The following is an 18893-nucleotide window of genomic DNA, read 5'->3' on the forward strand; positions in this document are numbered from 1 at the left end:
AAGGACCTCTGTATTAATTGCCTCTCTACATCCACCTAATAACAAATCTTCCAATTCAACTAGAGTAAAAAGAGTTTTAGCCACTTCATTTGATGACAATATATATATAGATTTTATAGGAGTTCCTAGACGAGTCCCAGATGAATATAAAGCAAGAAACTAGATAGCAGCTGGTTTTGAATCATTTTTGTTTTGTTTTTGTTTTTTGTTTTTATTGGATTTATATACCGCCCTACTCCCGAAGGACTCACGGCGGTGAATAGCCACAGAATAAAACACATAAATACAAAAATTTAAAATAGAATAAAAACGAATTAAATAATTTGGCTGAGACAAATTTAAAATACCCAATAATTTGAAAACGAATTAAAATTTACATTTAAAAGGGGAAAAGATTTAGGCCAGGCCAGCTTGATGAAATAAGAAAGTCTTGAGCGTGCGACGGAAGGCGCGCAAATCCGGGATCCTCTGTATCTCCGGGGGGAGCTCGTTCCAGATCGTAGGTGTCCCCACGGAGAAGGCTCTCCCCCTAGGGGCCGCCAGTTGACATTGTTTGGCCGTCGGCACCCGGAGGAGCCCCTCTCTATGGGAGCGTACTGGCTGGTGGGAGGCTATTGGTGGTAGCAGGCGGTCCTGTAGATAACCAGGTCCTAAGCCATGGAGCGCTCTAAAGGTGATAACCAAAACCTTGAAGCACACCCAGAAGACCACCGGGAGCCAGTGCAGCTTGCGCAGGAGAGGTGTTACATGGGAATGCCACATTGCTCCCATAACCACCCGCGCGGCCGCACTCTGCACCAGTTGGAGCCTCCGGGTGCTCCTCAAGGGGAGCCCCATGTAGAGAGCGTTACAATAGTCCAGACGGGAGGTGATGAGGGCATGAGTGACTGTGCGTAGGGAGTCCCGATCTAGAAAGAGATGCAACTGGCGGATCAGGCAAACCTGATGAAAAATCCTCCCGGTCACGGCCGTCAAGTGCTCTTCTAAAGACAGCCGTGAATCCAGGAGGACGCCCAAGTTGCGAGCAATCATACCCCTTAGGCCAGTTGGCAAAGTTAGGTCTTTGATAACTTTTTGACAAATGTCATAAAACTGGCCAGCCTACATTCTAGAGAGAAGCTGTTTCAAATACTGAAATCTACCTGCAATTCTGGAGCAACTCCATTTTAAACATGGAATTATCTAAGAGTGTTTTAGTGGCCAAATAAAGAATAATAAAGATCTTGATCTGGTCAGTTGTATGATTGAAAGCACTTTAGATTTTTAAAAATTCTGGAGAAAAAAATTCCAATTATTATTTAAATGCCAGTTCTTATGTGGTTTTGGATATTTAAGTTATGTGCTCAACAATTTGTAATATTTATTTGCTGCTGCTTTGGAACAGAACATGTTTGGGCAAAAATAATCTCATAGTGGCTCTGCTGAGTCAGACCAAAGATCATGCTTACAATAATGACCAAATGAATATTTGTGAAACCTACACAGAGGAAACCTTTTTTTTTTCCAGAATTCTATCAGAAGGTAGAATATTGGGTTGGTAGTAGTAGGCACTAATAACTTTATTATCTAGGAATACACCATGTCCCTTCTTAAAGTTTAAAGCTATCTAAAGCTGTCATGGCTTCAGAAATTGATCAAGATAAAGGTTGTGTATGCTCCCTACTCTTGACACAATTCATTATTTTTTTTTATTTTGTTTTTGCTTTCAAGTCAGTCTTGACTCCTGGGCAACTGCCTGGACATGTCCCTGTAGTTTTCTTGGCAAAATTTCAAAAGTAGTTTGTCACTGTCTGTTTCCTCGTGCAGAGGGGGAGTCTGTCAACCAGCTGACTTCATGCAAAAGATAGAACTAGCAGTCTCCCAGTTTCTTATCTGATACCTTAACCATTAAACCATTAAACCAAATTGTTTTTCTGATTACTTTTATACATTCTTTAACAGAACCCATTTTGTTTGAATTTGGTACTGTATTGTTGTGAAAACTTTTTGCTCAGGTCCCCTTCCCATTTTTAAAAATTATGGGGAATCCCAAAAACAGCTTTTATCTGTCTAGATTATATTTATCAATATTTACTGTATTAAAAATTACAATTGAAACATTCATAGTCTATTTACTTAATTATGTAAAATATTAAACCAACTGGGTATTAATATGTATATTTTTTCTGGAAAAATATCCTATTTTTTAAAAAAAGTAAAAATGAGAAGAGTTACATTGTTTTGAATTTTTGCAAATATCTTCAGTATCTGGAAAATAGTCTTGATTTCATGAATCCTTAAGAGGTCTCGAGGGACAGAGTTTTCAGATCACATTTAAGCAGCCCTGATGTATACCTAGAATACAATTTCAACATATCAAGGATAACATTGTATATCTGCTTTGTACTATTGCATTTTACTTACTGTATTGAGAGGTTCAAGATCTCACAGAATGACAGACCCTAAGTCACGGGTGTCAAACTCGATTTCATTGAGGGCCGCATAAGAGCTGTGTTTGACTCGGGAGGGGCTAGGTAGCCAGGGTGTTTGTGGCCAGTTTGACATCACTCATGTTGGGTGGCCCAAGCGCTCTGCCAGCAAAAATGGGCTCCTGAGGTCCTTTTCCGGCTCTGACGGCCTCCTACAACCCTCTGCCAGAGAAAACGGAGCCTGGGAGGGCCGCACACAGCACTCGCAAGCTGTTTTCAGCTGTGATGGCCTCCTGCAACCCTCTGCCAGGGAAAATCCTGTGGGCTGGATCTGGCCCCCGGGCCTTGAGTTTGACACCCCTGCCCTAAATCATCCAGAAAGTGCAATGGCTGAAAGTGGACTTCAACCTGGTTGAGAGACCACCAGGAATTCTCAGAGCTGTAAAGGAGACTATGAAGATTGCAATGGCAAATTGTTACCCTATGGTCAGTGAGAAAAGAGCAAAGATGTGTCTGTACCCAACAGGTGAACTTCACTAGAGCAGCTGAGCTGTATTTTCAATAGGTTGACAGAGGTTAGAAGCATAAATGTACCACAGTACGTGTCAGGGCAAGTCTCTTAAACTGCCCTTCCACATACATAGAATTTTACACGTAAATGTACTGTGGACTGACTGGCCCAAAGTCACCCAGCTGGCTGTCATGCTAAGGCAGGAGTAAACTCATGGTCTCCACAGTATTAATGTATCTAGCCCTTTCAGGTTATGGAAAAAAGAGGGAGTAAAGGTGCATCGGATTTTATGTTTCTGTATGGACCCAAAAATAATCGAAGCCAAACCGAGAAATACACGCTAATAGAATGGCTGCTTTACTATAAACCTTGTACAGTTTATTATTATTATTATTATTATTATTATTATTATTATTATTATTATTATTATTATTATTATTATTATTAAGCACGCAGAATGCAGTGCAATGCAAGAAGCCTGCAGCAGCAGATGATCCCCTCCCTCCCCGGTTTCAAACATGAACGATAGCGCGGGGCAGGCGCTCTGAGGGGAAAAAAAGGAGCCCCTTCCGTTGAAAGCCGCTTGCTCTGGGCGGCTGGGGGAAGTCGGGAGATGGCGCGAGCGCCAGCAGGCCCGGCTGGGGGCGCCACGTAGACCGCTCGCGCAACCGCAGCCAGGAAGCAGCTACTGCCTCCGCATAAAAAAGAAAGCAACTTCGAGCACATTGGTTTGAAATGGCGACGCGTGGCGTGAAATTTGGCCTCGGCACTCAGGAGGCGGCGGTTTGGTTTCGCTAACAGAGAAAGAGGCGCGTACGGAAACGGGCGAGGAGGGGGGGTGAACGAGCGCAAGGGAAGGAGTCGCGGAGCTGCTTGGGGGTTGGGCGGGAAGAGGGATTTCTCGTCTGGCTTCCCCGGAAGACGCGTTCAGCGTGGCGGGATCGTTGGGAAAAAGCGGAGGGGACGGTGGCGGCTTCGCTCCGTTCTCGTCCCTCCTCCCTTGTTGACTCAGCGCCTCTCTCTAATCATGCTCGGACATGCCTGGCCGTTCTGCTTGGAGGAGTGAAGTCCAGACATGCCCGTAAACGAGGTCGCGGAGCTACTATTTATGCTCGGCTGTTGCGAGGCAGTTGAGACTCGCATAGCTGCAGGGCCCCTTACGGTAAGGTCATCGAGGTGCTTTGGGTTTTGCTGCCCTGTCGTCTAATGCACCGCCTCGTCTTATTTGGTTTTTTTTTTCCTTTCCTCCCTACCAGGCAAATGTGCAATACTAAAATGGCTTCTGCGACCGACCAGCCTGCGGCTGGCTCAGCTGTCATTGACTGCTCGGATCAAGAAGGCCTGGTAAGCGTGTGAGGCGATGCCGAGGCCCTCAGAGATGGTTGCATTTTCCCGAAGTCCCTGTTGAGCGTCCTGCCGACAGGACAATAGGAAGGGAGAGGACGATTTTTACTGTTGTTTATTAGCTACTCTGTGTGTACGCATCCCATGTTGGGACGAGGGTTTTTTAAACGTAATCTTGGGGGGTGGGGGAGTTGGTTAAACAAGTTAGGTGGGTCACACGTTTTAAAGTTTTAAACCATGGTTTAGGAATTGCAATGAGGGATTCCCTCAGCATCCTGAGATCAGCAAATGACAGGTTGATTTAGCCAATGTGGGAATGCTGCTAATAGGTTTTTTTAAATTGGAGAACTCTGACCCACTTCATTGTTCAAAATCCTTTACATTGTCTCAGTTTAGAAATTCAGAAAAAAGCTACTGTTAATTTGCTTGGGAAAAATCCATTGGACTTAAAGAACATGCTTTTGTGTTATTATGCCTGAGATGATTGTTTACATGAAGCCAAAGACACAGTGAAAAAGCTATAAAGTGTGCTGGGAAGTTCAGGCTAATGAGATTTATCAGCATAAATTTCTCATGTGCAAGGTAGAATCTTGTCACTTGAAAGGTATAAAAAATTGCTAGGTGGAATTGCAGTAATTAAGTATTACTCTGTATTTGAGATGGTAAGACATTTTTGAGGCAAAGTGAAGATCTCTTAAAAATTTATCCTCATTTGGAGGCAGGCTCAAGGCTGAAGATGCTATGAGCGGGTACCACTTTGTGGTGAACTGCAATTTAGATTGGATATAAGAATAATATGCAAACCTCACCTACCTACTTGTGGGTTGGTAGAGGGATGTTTTTAACTTCCTAGTTCACGGCTGAAGACTGGCTGACTAAAACTCATGCAGACAGTTTCCATTCTTAAGGGAAAACTGAAACTTAGGTCACCTTTGTCATTTTAAAAAAATTTGGAATATATATGAAGCTATTCTGTTTGTATTGATCAGCTGTATTCAAAGCATTTTCAAATAGTGGCAACATAGTATCTGAGAAGCCCCAACTTTCCTTTAGGCATCAGAATAAGATCCAGTTGGTTGTCAAGGCCCACGTGTGGATGTTTTTCATTTCATGTATTTAAAGCTGTTCTGTTATTTATTTAGTTTTGGTTATGTTATTGCATTTTACGTGAATATATAAAATATGTTAAGAGCCAGTTTCAGCCCATCTCATGATAAGTAAGCAGAATGTAAGATTTTAAATAAAATAGCATTCTCTGTTATTTGGCCATGATCTTGGGGAATGATAGAAACAAGTTTTAGGAAATTGTACTTTTTTTTCTCCTCCTGCTTTTAAATACAAGCCTTTTTGAGTTTGATCTCATAAAGATCTGCTATTGTTGAGCATATTAAAAACTTTAGAGCTAGGTTAGTTTTTGAAACATTTCCCATATTTTGAACAAGACACAACTAAACAAATTGCATCTTTGTTTATATTTTCAGATTAAACCCAAACCACTGCTTATGAAACTTCTACAGTTTGCTGGTGCAGAAAAGGATACTTTTACCATGAAGGAGGTAAATAGATTCATTACAGTCAACATATGAAGTACAAATGATTTAGATATTTATTTTTCATACATTGAACAACATGTTGAGTTAACAGTAATGTGGCTGAAAAGTGAAGAATACTACACAACTGAGATGATGGGTTGTGACTTTATCTTAGCTTTTATATATGAAAGCAAAGGCAAGACCCATATTCTGTTTTCCAAAGTTGCCCATTTTCAAAGAATTATTTTCTACATTGTGAATATTTCTAATTTTATTAGAAATAATTCATTAATTTCTAATTTTAAAAATAACATTAGATTTTAAGATAAATGGAAACTAACAAAAATAATATTTAAGCTCAAAAATGAAAAATGAGAAAAAAGAATGAAAAAGAAAGCAAAATCAAAAATGTAGAAATAAAAAGATCCTTTTGATTTCTTATTTTTAGATCCTTTTTCTTTTGATTTTGCTTCTTTTTCATTCTTTATTCTTTATAAATACAAATAAGTTACCTCCACCCTTCCTTTACAATAGGTATACATATTGACTTACATTAAACACTAAGTTTACAACATTAACTTCCATTTTTCTTTTATCTACTTTTATTTCTAATTTAATATTTTTCTTAATATTTTTTCTGGTTCATGCAAAAATCAGTATTAAAAGCAGTGCATTTTCTCTAATCAAAGCTGTCAATCTTACTAGTTCAGCCAGATCCATCTGGTGAAACTGTAAAAAGCATTAATTGCAGTCAGGTGATTGTGGGACACTGCAAACAGTCATAAATGTCACAACTGCTCAGTGCAATCATATGTCTGCAGGGTGAGGGAAAGAAAACATTGGACTTTTAATCCTGGTTGTAAGTAGCTCTTTGGAGGTCTGTCATGACTGAGCGGTCATTAAATGACCAGTCATAAGTCAAGGACTACCTGTATTTCACTATACTATACCTTTTAAAGAATTATCCATTTTATTCGATCTTTCATCTGTCTTTTCTTCAAGGTTCATAAACTTGGCTTCAAGCAGCTGAACCAATTTTAGTCCTGAAATCATCAAACATTGATTGCAATAAACTTAAAGGGATTTTCATTATCTTTATCTTTTCTACTCTAACAGTTGTTCTGAAAAGCCTCCATTCTCCCTTTGCTTGCTGTCATTCCAGAGCGAAAGTAATAGGCAGAAAAGAAAACAGATACAGGTAGTCCTTGACTTACAACCAAAATTGAACCCAAAGTTTCTGTTGCTAAGTGAAAAATTTGTTACATTAATTTTGCCCCATTTTATTACCTTTCTTGCCACAGTTGTTAAGTGAATTACTGCAGTTAAGTTAGTAACACGGTTGTTAAATGACCTGGCTTCCCCATTGACTTTGCTTGGAAGAAGGTTGCAAAAGGTGATCACATGATCACCGCAACAGTGATAAATATGAGTTAGTTGTCAAGTGTCTGAATTTTGATCACATGTCCATGGGGATGCTGCATATGTAACTGTAAAAAACGGTCATAAGTCACTTTTTTCAGCGCTGTTGTAACTTTGAACAGTCACTAAATGAACTGTTGTAAATCAAGGATTATCTACTTAACTCTGTCCAGTGTCTTTAAAGCTGTAATTACAAGCACTTGTCTCAGCCAAATACACAATCTACTCAGATTACTGTGGCCTTTTGTTTTATAAATCCAGTCAACAATCAAACATATTAAGACAAAACAAAAAGCATTCCCATGGAAGAACTAAGTCAAGTTAATGCAGTTGAGATTTTTACAATGCAAATTCATGAAAAACGATTGTTTTTAAAAGTAATCTTCCCCGTCTATTAATACCTTTCTTATATAACACCTATTATCTCGCTTATTGTAAAATATCAATATATTTTTAAGTTTCTAAAACTTCTAAGTTTATAGTCACAGAAAGAAGTTCTTATCTGTTGCAAAAGAAAATCTCTCTTAAATTGAAGAATAATAATGTTCCAAATGTAATTAAAAAATGAGGATTGGCAGATCCAAATGTCAATAGGCTACATCATACTTAACTTGTGAAACAACCACAAAAACTCCCATTTTTCTGTTTAACCCATAGGGAATGGCCATCTAAAGATCAGGTAGGTTTATTTCACAGTTCCTCTGTCCAGAGGAAGTTCAGCATCCCGCGCTGGATGCTGGGTTCCACTCAAGCTGTGTGGTGGTGTCCCCACACCTCAAATTAAAGCACTATTAGTCCTCACTGGAATATTTCTAATTTCAGAAGGGGACAGTAGCAGTATTATAACTGAGACATTATTGGGAACTAGCTTTCAATTTAATAAATGTAATTGTTCTGTGAGCAACCTGTAGTAAATGCAATACAAATTCTACTTTCTAAATCTTGTGTTATAAAACTGTTTAATGTTTGTTGTTGTAGATTTTGTTCTATATTGGGCAATATATTATGTCTAAACGTCTATATGATGAAAAGCAACAACATATTGTCCACTGTGCAAATGACCTTTTGGGAGATCTGTTTGGAGTACAGAGTTTCTCTATAAAAGAACACAGGTAAAAAAAACCCCAAACTTGTAGCTTGATCTTAAATGCTATGCTAAAGTTTTGTTGGCATGACTTTATGTGCTACAAACATATCAATTTAGATTGTCTGCATGCTTAGTGAATTTATTTTTAATGTAGAAATCTAATTTAACCTTTTATAGTTCTGTATTGTATTTCCTTAGTAGCTGTAATAAATATACTGTAAAATAAAATACTGTCTACAAGAAAATCATCCAAATTTTGGCAATATTTATTTATTGCATTTATATACATCTTAGAGAGCTCACAGTAGATTATTGGGGGCTGTAGATAAGAGCTTTTTCTATATATATTTTTAAATTACTAAAGCCAGTGTGATATAGTGCTTAAAGTGCTGGGCTGGCACTGAGGATACAGCTTCTAGTCATCTTTTAGCTTGGAAACCCTGGATGACTTTGAGTCAAGACTGAAGATAGGCTGGAATCTGGATCCTAAGAGCTAACCTAGCAGCTTAACAGTATATCGTATGGCTGGATCTGAATGTAGCTTTAATAAGGCCATTTAGAATTCGAAAAAAAGGTAAAATATTATGCTATTTCAACCAACACTTCTAGCTTCAGAAGTGGACAAATGATTAATAAGTATCACCTAGGCTGTTAGTTGGTATAAGTATATGGCATCAAAGTAAATGCAGATTTAATTCCAATCCTGCCTAATTGTAGTCATATTTTAGGCACAAAGTCAGTTGTATAAGGTTGGACTAATCACTTTCTTTCAGTCTAGGAACAGGGCAAGGGCAAACCACTTCCAAAAATGCTGCCAAGAAAACTGCAAGGACTTGTCCAGGCAGTTGTCAGAACTCAAGAGAAATTAAAAAAAGAGACTAGGGGGAGGAGGAGAATCATATATGCATATTGAAAGATCTGTACTGATTGCTGAATGGCTTAGAGCCCTCTTTTACTCTGCTTTTAGCAGCCATTTTCAGTTTTGTTTCTTTCCCAGAAGCTTCTGAATACATGCAAGCTTTTTTCATAATTGTTTTGTTCACTGTTCTTTATATCTAAAGCTAAGATCTTATTTTATCTTTAAAAAGGCAGCTATATTTGATGATTTCCAAAAACCTGGTAACAGCCACCCAGCAAGGTAAGTTTTTTTTTTAAACAAGCTTGCACTACAATTGATGGACAGAGGGCTAGGTGCAAATAAGAAACCCACTGAACTATTGCATGGTTAAAATTTTGAAAAGGGAATAGGTTCTGAAATGCAATTATATAAATATTTGTTTAATACTTTCTAACTCTATTGGTTAACATTTATTACTGAATTTTAGGTAATTCAAATTTATTAATTATAAAGTAATAACTAGATTATTTTAAATGTGTGTCTGAATTGCCAGCTTTCCTCTTTTGTGACTTCCAATATGTGTTTTTTTTGAAGACACTAATAACATAGCTGTGAATCAGTCCAGATGCCAGCTAGAAAATGGAAACATTCTAAAGGTGATCACTGATTTATATTACATTTATTTATTCATTCATTTATTAAATTTATTTACAACCCATCTCACCACAAGGTGATTCTGGGCAGCTTACAAAGTTAAAACCAACAAAACAATACAAATATACATATAGCAATAATATTATAAGTTATGGTAAAAATATGGGGAGGGAAGTAACAAGTTGTGCGGGTGGTGAAGTGGAATCAGCTATTAATCTACCAACCATCTCCAGTGTAGCATTCCCCCATTGAGACCCCAAGCCAACATGCAGAATCAGGTTTTCAGGTCCTTATGGAAGGTTAGGAGGGAGTGGTGTGGTGGCCTAGAGGTGAAGACATGCTTGCCTCCCACTCAGAAGATTGAAAGTTCAATCCTAGGTAGCAGCAGAGGTTTCTCTATCGGGGTACAAAGAGAAAATATCTGCGGCAAACTCCATGTAGGTATCAGGAAGGGCATCCGGCCAGTAAACGCTCAGCTCCATTTAGTTACCCTGACTCCACCCCAAATAAAGGAATTAAAGGGATGTAAAAAGGAGAAAAAGGAATCTCTCCCCAGGGGTAAGATGTTCCAAAGAGCAGGAGCCACAGGAGAGAAGGCTCTTCTGGACCTCATGAGCCGAAATTCCTTGATTGACTGGATCTGCAGTATACCTCTTCTGACGGTGCAGATGGGGCAGACATGTCCCAATGGGTTGAGATAATTTCTCAGGAATATATATGGTATATGCCTCTTTATTCTTTCACATGTAAATCTGAAATAGTTACTTAATATATTATTAAACAGGAAACAATACAAGAAGCCACTGAAGCAACTACTTCCCGAAGAACAAGATCCAGTGAAACAGGTATATAAATCTGTTGTTTTATGTTTCAGTCCTTAGAGTCATTTGAATATTCAAAGGTAATCATTGACTAGTAATGTGATTGTATACATTGTGTGGAAATAGAGTTGTTTATTGATTGGCTGACCTCTGATTGAGATCTGACTTCTCATACTCTTTAATACATTGGCTGTTGGCCTCAAATTTAACACTGGAATTTAACTTCTCTGTCTAATACAGTGTGTTGTGGAGATATAGCTAAGTGAGATATAGCAGCTTTGTTTATTGTATTCTGAATATTATTTATCCTATTGATAAATTTATTTCACACTGTTCCAACTGGTTTAGTGAAAAGCAGTTGTACTAGAAACATTTTAAATCTAGTTATCCTTACTGTCATGTAGAAGCTTTTTAAAATCTTCATAAAATAATGTCTGCTTTTAAAAATATTTAGGAGTGCTGCTTTTAAAGAGAGCAATCCAATGAACAATTTTATGTAATTTGGAATTATATTGAAAATACTTTTTAGGGGGATGTCAAGAGATGTCTTAATGAGCCATTAGTATTTTATGCAAACATTTTAGGTAGTACTGATGATTTTCTTTCAGAATATGGAAAGAAGATTTAGTCCTCAGAATGATAGGAATAAGACGTAGCAATCACCTAAACTTTCTGAAGTTTAGGAATTGCATAGCAGAGTTTCTTCATTCAGTTCTTTTCTAACACAAAATCAGAGATTTGGTAATTTGCTTAAGAGTTGTATTTTCCAACAGAAGATAGTGCTTCAGAAGATATGAATTATGAAAGACAAAGAAAAAGGCAGAAATCTGACAGTATTTCTCTTACATTTGATGAAAGTCTTAAATGGTGTGTAGTACATTGTGAGCAAAGCAACAGCAGCAGTTCCTCACCAAGACCAGTAAGTAGATACTAGTTTGAATTTTTAAACAAGAAACTTAACTATATTAAATCTGTACCACTGGAAGTACGTGATAATAGCCTGAGAAAATGATACCATGTATTTTAAACTGACATGTCAAAAAAGAAGAAAACTAGTTGAGGCTTCTCAGTAAACATGCTAATTTGTTATCTGTAGAGTTTCTTCATCAGAAATAGTAGAGTATTGAATTCATGTCCATATTCTAAGACAATAAATGGCTGAGAAAATTTTTCATGAAGTGAGATGCTGAAAGGCCTCTTAGGAAGTACTAGAAAACAATTAGTTCTCATGTATAGCACACTATACAAGAGGAAAATTTTTCCCCTTTAATATTTATTATGTTTTACCCCAATTCTGTTGCATTAGAATATACCCACCAAAAAGATAACAGAATTGGAAGGAAATGTGGAGGTCTTCTAATCTAACCGTCTGCTCAAGCAGACAACCCTATGCCACTTCAGACAAATACTTTAAATATTTTATATTGTCCACTAGGACTCCAAGATCCTTCTAACAGTTACTATTACTGAGATAGTCATTTTGATGTATATGTACTATGACCTATGTTAGCTTTCATAGTTTGAACCCTATTTTTGTTGATTAATTTACATAATTTGTAGGATGGACTCACCACTGTGAAATTTGTTGTTAGTAGTCTGAGTTGCATATTTCAAGATGCTATATTTTGTCCACCTCCACCCACTATGTTTTCAAACTTAAATGTCCTTGTCCTTCCTGCCTAATGTGCTGTTTCTTATGGGCTTCAGCAATTTTAACTGCAATGTATTCTTAGCTAGTATATTATTACATCTAGAGCCTTTCTGTAAATGCAATCACAGTACAAATTTTGCAAAATAAGAGCTGTTTATTCTGTTTCAATAAGCCAGTGGTTTGTTAAATTAGATATTCTAAAATAGAGGAAGCTTTTATTAAAATATGATTTTGAATTTGCAGAATGGGTAATAGCATTTTTGTGTTGACTGGCATTTTCTGCAACATTTGATTTGACAAAACATAATCAATAGTGAATCATTAATATTCAGTGATATCAGAACTTGCCTCTACTAGCTGGAAACTAGCACAGTAAAATATAATGCTGGCTAAACAATTTTTTAAGACTTTTGTAGCATAACACCTGCTAAAATGTTAAATATTTCACACAGAACCATGGTAAGGCAATTCCTAAAACTGTATGACAACTCATGCCTTATGATCATTGTTGCTTAAACATAGTGTGCCTCTTCTGTTCAGTTCATGCCCATGCCATTTCAATAATGTTCTTTCTTTAAAAAGATGAATGTTTCTTTTTAATTATGGAAGTAGCCTTGTTTTTAAAGAAAGAAAATATTTATTTCCCATACTAATGCCCCTCTACTTCAGGGAATATGCATTTTTCATTGTAGGAGCTACAGGCAATCTTCAGCTTGGGACCATAATTGGGACCTGAACCAATTGGGATTGCTAAACTGATGTGGTCATTAAGTGAGTCATGCCCAATTTTACAATCCTTTTGCCATGATTGTTGAGCAAATCACATAGTTGTTAAGTGAATCTGCCCTTCCCCATTAACTTTGCTTGTTGAAAGGTCTCTGGGAAGGTCGCAAATGGTGATCGTGTAACCCAGAGACATTGGAACCATTGTAAATACATGCTAGTTATCAAGCATCTGTCTTTTGATCATGTGACCATGGGGATACTACGGCATTCACAAGTGCAGAGACTAGTCATGTCACTTTACAATGCTGTCATAACTTTGAAAAGTCAAATAAACGGTTGTAAATCAAGGGATTCCTGTACTTTAATAAAAAAATAAAATTAACTACTTACTTAGAATTTTACTAGAAGTTGTATTCTATTAGCTCAGCTTTGTTTCCATTATTTCAGATGCTCTTTTTCATCCTATATATGCATTATAATTTTAGGGACCTCATCTCTTAAATTTCATTACTATTCTAATCAGAAACATTCTCTCTCTCTAGGATCATGCCAGTTTAAGTGAAAATTCAGACTGGTTAGATGAGGAATCGATTTCAGACCAATTCAGTGTAGAGTTTGAAGTTGAATCTATCTACTCAGAAGACTATAGTCCTAATGAAGAAGGTTTTGAACTAACAGATGAGGATGATGAAGTATGTATATTTGAACCAAAATCAGATGGAATGTTATTTGAGAAATGTAACCATATAGGAACACTTAAAAGTGGATATAACCAAGTGAACTATCAATCTCTCAAAATCTAGAGGTACATTTCTGTGAAGTTTCAGAAGTTCTGCTTTTCTTTGCTACTCACTATTATCAGATCTTTATGTAAGTCCTGATATATATAAAGGAGTCTGAATGAAGAAATAAAGTCTGATGCTGGGAGAAAATGCTTCCCTCCTGAATGGCATATTCTTTATTCTATTTTGAAAATCAATAAATGAGAATATTTGTAGCTTGGGGTTCAAATGAGGGGTCCTTGGTGGTCTCTTACCTTGCTTGTTTTCTTGCAGGTGATTCATTACCCAAACTAGGATAAAGCTCTGAGCACTGATGTTATCTAGTTTGGGTAATGAAACATCTGGAAGAAAACAAGCAAGGTAAGAGACCACCAAGGATCCCTTGTTTTGAAAATAGAATCCAGGTTTTAAAGCTTTAGACAAAGTCTGGGTTTACTTATAGTGCAAAGTTAAGATGTGAGTTATTTGATATGGTTTAGCACTAATTAATGTTTTAATTTTATGAACTGGACCTCTAGCTTTTTAAAATAAATTATGTAGTACAATTGATAGCTGATTCTGGAAGTATTCTGAAAGAGTAGGAAGCTGGTAACTTTCCTTTTTATCTCAATCTTGTTCTCAAGGATAATTCCTAATAAGATTTTATTGATTTTAAAGTATTCTAAAATTAAAGAGTCATTTGACTTGGGATGGGGGAAATTAATGTATTTTCTTCTCAGATAGTAAAATAATTGTGAAATTTATTTTCATTGATGAAAGAGAATTAAAGCTTCACAAATTAACTTTAATCTAGAGTTGTAAAATATATTTTGTGTGAATTTTAATTAAAAATAATTTAATTTTTCATCAGGTATATCAAGTAACTATATATCAGACGGAAGACAGTGATATAGATTCATTTGATGAAGACCCTGAAATTTCACTAGCAGTAAGTAAAATCTTGGTTTGAGACAAATTGTACTTTTGAATTTGCAACATATTCCTAAATTTCTTCCAGGAGATGACCCATCTGTCTGTAAACATACATACAAATACCATGTTTACCCGGAAACAAGATCCACCCTGAAAATTAACAGTATTTGCACTGCACCAAGGAGCCGGCAGGCTGCAGCCGGATCCCGTCCACACCCACGTACTCGCGGTCTCGTGCTGGCCACACCCATTCCCCAGGACTTATTTTTGGGATAGGGCTTATATTAGGCCCACCCCCACCCCCAAAATCAGGCTAGGACTTGTTCTGAGCGTGGAGGCAGAGGTGGGGGGGGAGAAGACAGGTGATCCAGATGTGCTGCGTGGCTGCTTGACTCACGGGAGGCTTGTGTGGTGATGCCAGCAACAGGCAGAGGCATGGGGGAGGCAGGCAATTCCGATGCCCTGTATGGGTGATTGTTCAGCGCAGCCATAGGCAAGCTGAGACACTGTGGGAATGGAGTGGGTGGAGCATTGGGATTGCCTCTGCCTCCATCTGGCTCTGCTGCGCACTTTTCACCCAGAGGGAGACAAAGCTTTGTCTGCTTGCAAAGGGGACAGTTTGAAACAGACCTAATCACTTCATTTCAAACCGTCCCCTTTGCAAGCGCACAAAGCTTTGAGTCTCCATCATTTCTCTGTCCGGGTAAAAAGTGTTTGGTTGCCTAACGGGTGCTTGGGATATATCAGTTGAATATGTAGCATGTGTCTCCTTTGCAGAAGGGGTGTGGGGGGAAAGCCTGTTCTGATCAGTGCGTAGCAGCGTAGCGTGATAGGTGGGAGAAGAGAGAGCAAGAAAGCCTCTTGATTCCTGTGCACGTCTTTTCACTTTTCATTAAGTGTAAACGGGGTAGGGGGAAGGTGGGGTGGGGGGAACAGAGCGGAGCTCTTCTCGAGTCTTCTCACTGCCCTGAAAATATGCAGTGATCGCTAAATCTTTACCAGCCGGGTTGTGTGTGTATTTACTGACTTCAAATTGCACTTTTCTCCCTCTGGAAGAGCTCCACTCCCCCCCCTCCACACACACACTATTGGGTAATAAGAGTACACTTTAGGAAAGAATATATATTGTTCCCTTTTCACAAACCATTACATGTGGAATGATAATAATTTCCCTAATAATAGAATCAATGTGATTACATTGATGTAATAAAATCTGAATTGGGTATATCACCAAATCATTCTTCAGGAAATCAAGTATCTCGGACAGCAGAGTGCATTACAATAAATATGGCACCAAGTCTGAAATCCTGTCAGGATCCTCTCCTGAAATAATCTTGGCGAAAATGTATCAATTTTAAATCGCTTTTCTTTAAGCATAACTGTTCTGTGGCTAAAGCCAAAGTGCTATGAATAGCTGTACCCTAAAGTATATTAAGCAGTCCAGACCCTGGCCAGTTAAAATACTTTTAAAATGAAAATTTAAAAGTATTTCAACTGGCCAGGGTCTGGACAGTCATGGACACTTTGCCTTTCAGAATATATTCACCTCATATCTTACCAGAGGCCAAAGCATCTGACTTAGGACCTCCAGTCAATTGCTATTTATATGCAAGGCTTCAATCTGTCATGAACGTAGAAGTAGTATAGGCTTTACATATTTATATATGTGAAAACATCCAACATTGTTAGCTCTTCAACATCTTTTTAGATTACCATGCATCTATGGCATAGTGCCACTGCTTTGACTTTACATGTCTATTTTGTACAATTAAGGATTGCAATAATCAGAGAGGGTTGTTTATAAGTTTTGGTTACAAATATGGCCTCTTCTGAGATCTTAGAGCCCATCATATGCACAAAGAACTTTATAGTTAATCTTTTATTTTGATAAAGCATTTGTATTAACACAAATTATTTCTATTTAATTCATCAAAGGATTATTGGAAATGCACAAAGTGCAATGAAATGAACCCACCTCTTCCATCCCATTGCCCAAGATGCTGGACTCTTCGGAAGGATTGGCTTCCTGATAAAAAGACAGAGATAGCCAAGAAGAGCAAATTTCTAAATCCCTCACCATTAGATCTTGAGGAAGGCTTTGATGTTCCTGACTGTAAGAAAGGGAAAATTAATGAAGATAAAGAAGAAGAAAGTGCAGAACAAAGTCCTGAATCTCAGGAAAGTGAGGCATATTCACAGCCATCTACATCTAGCAGTATGCTTTGTAGTAGCCAAGAAGACTATAAAGAATCTGAGAAAGAAGACATTGAAGACAAAGAAGAAAGACTGGAACTGGGGCAGCCTGTCTCCAGTGTAGAGCCTTGTGTCATATGTCAAACAAGACCTAAAAATGGTTGCATAGTACATGGAAGGACAGGACACTTAATGTCATGTTTTGTATGTGCAAAAAAGCTGAAGAAAAGGAACAAACCTTGTCCAGTCTGCAGGCAGCCTATTGAGATGATATTGCTAACTTATTTTTGCTAGCTGCAGTACAAATGATCAGTCCTACACGTAGAATAACACAGAATGCAATTTTGAATGTTTACAGGAATATATTTATTTTCCAAAAGATACTTTTAAACATTGCACTGCAATTGACAGTGTGATCATAACATTCTCCAGTTTAGTTTTGAAATTTGCCAAAACAGTAAGCGCATGTATACATGATGAAGACTGATAATTCAGAGTTTATTCTTTATATTTAATATAAAGAAATCTTATTACGCTTGTATGGACCACAGAAATAAAGTATATATTATGTTCTAAATCTGAAACTGATTTACTTTCCTAAGGTGATCCAAATACTGTAGGCCAATCACTGAGGATACAATGGAAGGTGCTTAACAATGATTTTTAGTTGTTTTCCAAGTTTCCTCTTGTCTAACAGTTTTATTTTATCTAAGTGGTTATTGGCTAGCAAGCTAAGATTATCTCAAGAAGAGCTTAAAGCTGATATGAAAAAACTAGTTCTGACAGATCCTTTAATGCTGATTAAAACAAGAGGCAGACAGTTGTTTTGGGCCTGGACAACTTACAATCTGTTCCCAATGTGAAAGCTCTACCTTTGACTCAATGAACCCAATGGAAGTTTTGGTGGTCTACTCGAGTTGCTTTCTTTAGGCCATGGTTACCATATTTGTATTGCTTTGGTGAAATTATAAAGGATGACTTACGTTTGTGCTGTGATCAAGTATTATGGCAAGAATTCTGTTTAAAAGGTTTTTAGAATACTAATTCTAAAAGTCACTGAAATAAGATGTAGCATTCCAAGTACTTACTCATTATTGTAATACATTCACAGCAAGCAATGTAGAATGTGTGAGTTGCAATCTATAATTTACCAATAAACGATCTTTGCTTTTGTTTATTCTCCACATTTTATTTTCATATAGTAATTTACAGCAGTAATAGGTTATCAGTTTTCAGTCTTTCTTTGGTAGTAGGGAGAGGCAGCAATGTGTAATGTTGATTCTTTTCCTCCACATCTACAATCTAAAGATCGTAATGGTGATCAATTTACTTGAAGTCATATTTTCTAAAATGAGATCTGACAAAGAAGAGCCTCCATATTATGTTGTATTTCTTGGGCTATTTGGATGTGTGTGCGTGCGTGTGCGTGTACGCACATAAAATATTATTTCCCCATTTGTATTAATTCTGGGGCAAATGCATCAGTACTGTATTTTTTTTCTTACCTAGAATGTAAAAATAGTTTGTCATTGAAATATTTTCCCTAATTTAGAGTTCTCTTGACTTCAGAGTTCTAAAATGTGATTCCAAAGCAAGACGAGGAAAAGTAAAAGCAACAGATCATGCTTTTTTATACAGTACCATATCCAAAAGCATTTGTTATAGATGCTTAATAGGTACTAATAAAATAATCTCATTGGCTCAGGTTGCTCAGAGTAGGTTACATGTGTGTACAGATGCCATACACACACATACATAGTGAAAAAAAAAACCAATTTCTTCAAGCAAATGTTTGCATTCATTTGTCCATTAAAGAGAAAAAATGCCATTGGTCTCTTCTGACTTCTCATTTTTATCTCTAAAATTCAATTGTGTTAGTATAGTAATTCTATTTTAAGTGAAGGACAAAGGGGATGTTTCATTAAATTAACCATAAATTAATAATTATACTGTGATATAATTATATAACTGTGACCTGAATGCACATTTTCCTATTCTCAAAGGTTGAAACAGAA

General features: G+C 37.2%; 1 protein-coding gene across 2 annotated transcripts; it reads left to right on the plus strand.

The window, feature by feature from the left end:
* Positions 1-3565: 3565 nt before the first annotated feature.
* On the plus strand, positions 3566-18050 carry MDM2 (MDM2 proto-oncogene). Of its 2 annotated transcripts, none has more exons than XM_070947002.1 (11): positions 3566-3728; positions 4176-4263; positions 5745-5819; positions 8193-8326; positions 9390-9439; positions 9734-9795; positions 10578-10638; positions 11388-11533; positions 13534-13683; positions 14624-14701; positions 16621-18050. In XM_070947002.1, the coding sequence occupies exons 2-11, from the start codon at positions 4180-4182 to the stop codon at positions 17170-17172; spliced, it is 1392 nt and encodes a 463-aa protein (XP_070803103.1). In that variant the 5' UTR covers positions 3566-3728; positions 4176-4179; the 3' UTR covers positions 17173-18050. The 2 variants fall into 2 exon arrangements, with proteins under 2 accessions (XP_070803103.1, XP_070803104.1); XM_070947003.1 differs by lacking the exon at positions 3566-3728 and adding an exon at positions 3840-4081.
* The last annotated feature ends 843 nt before the right edge of the window (positions 18051-18893 follow it).

The sequence above is a fragment of the Pituophis catenifer genome, unplaced genomic scaffold (genome assembly GCF_029215685.1).
Source record: "Pituophis catenifer annectens isolate HBS135680 unplaced genomic scaffold, rPitCat1.0.hap2 SCAF_7, whole genome shotgun sequence".
Taxonomy (NCBI): Eukaryota; Metazoa; Chordata; class Lepidosauria; order Squamata; family Colubridae; genus Pituophis; species Pituophis catenifer.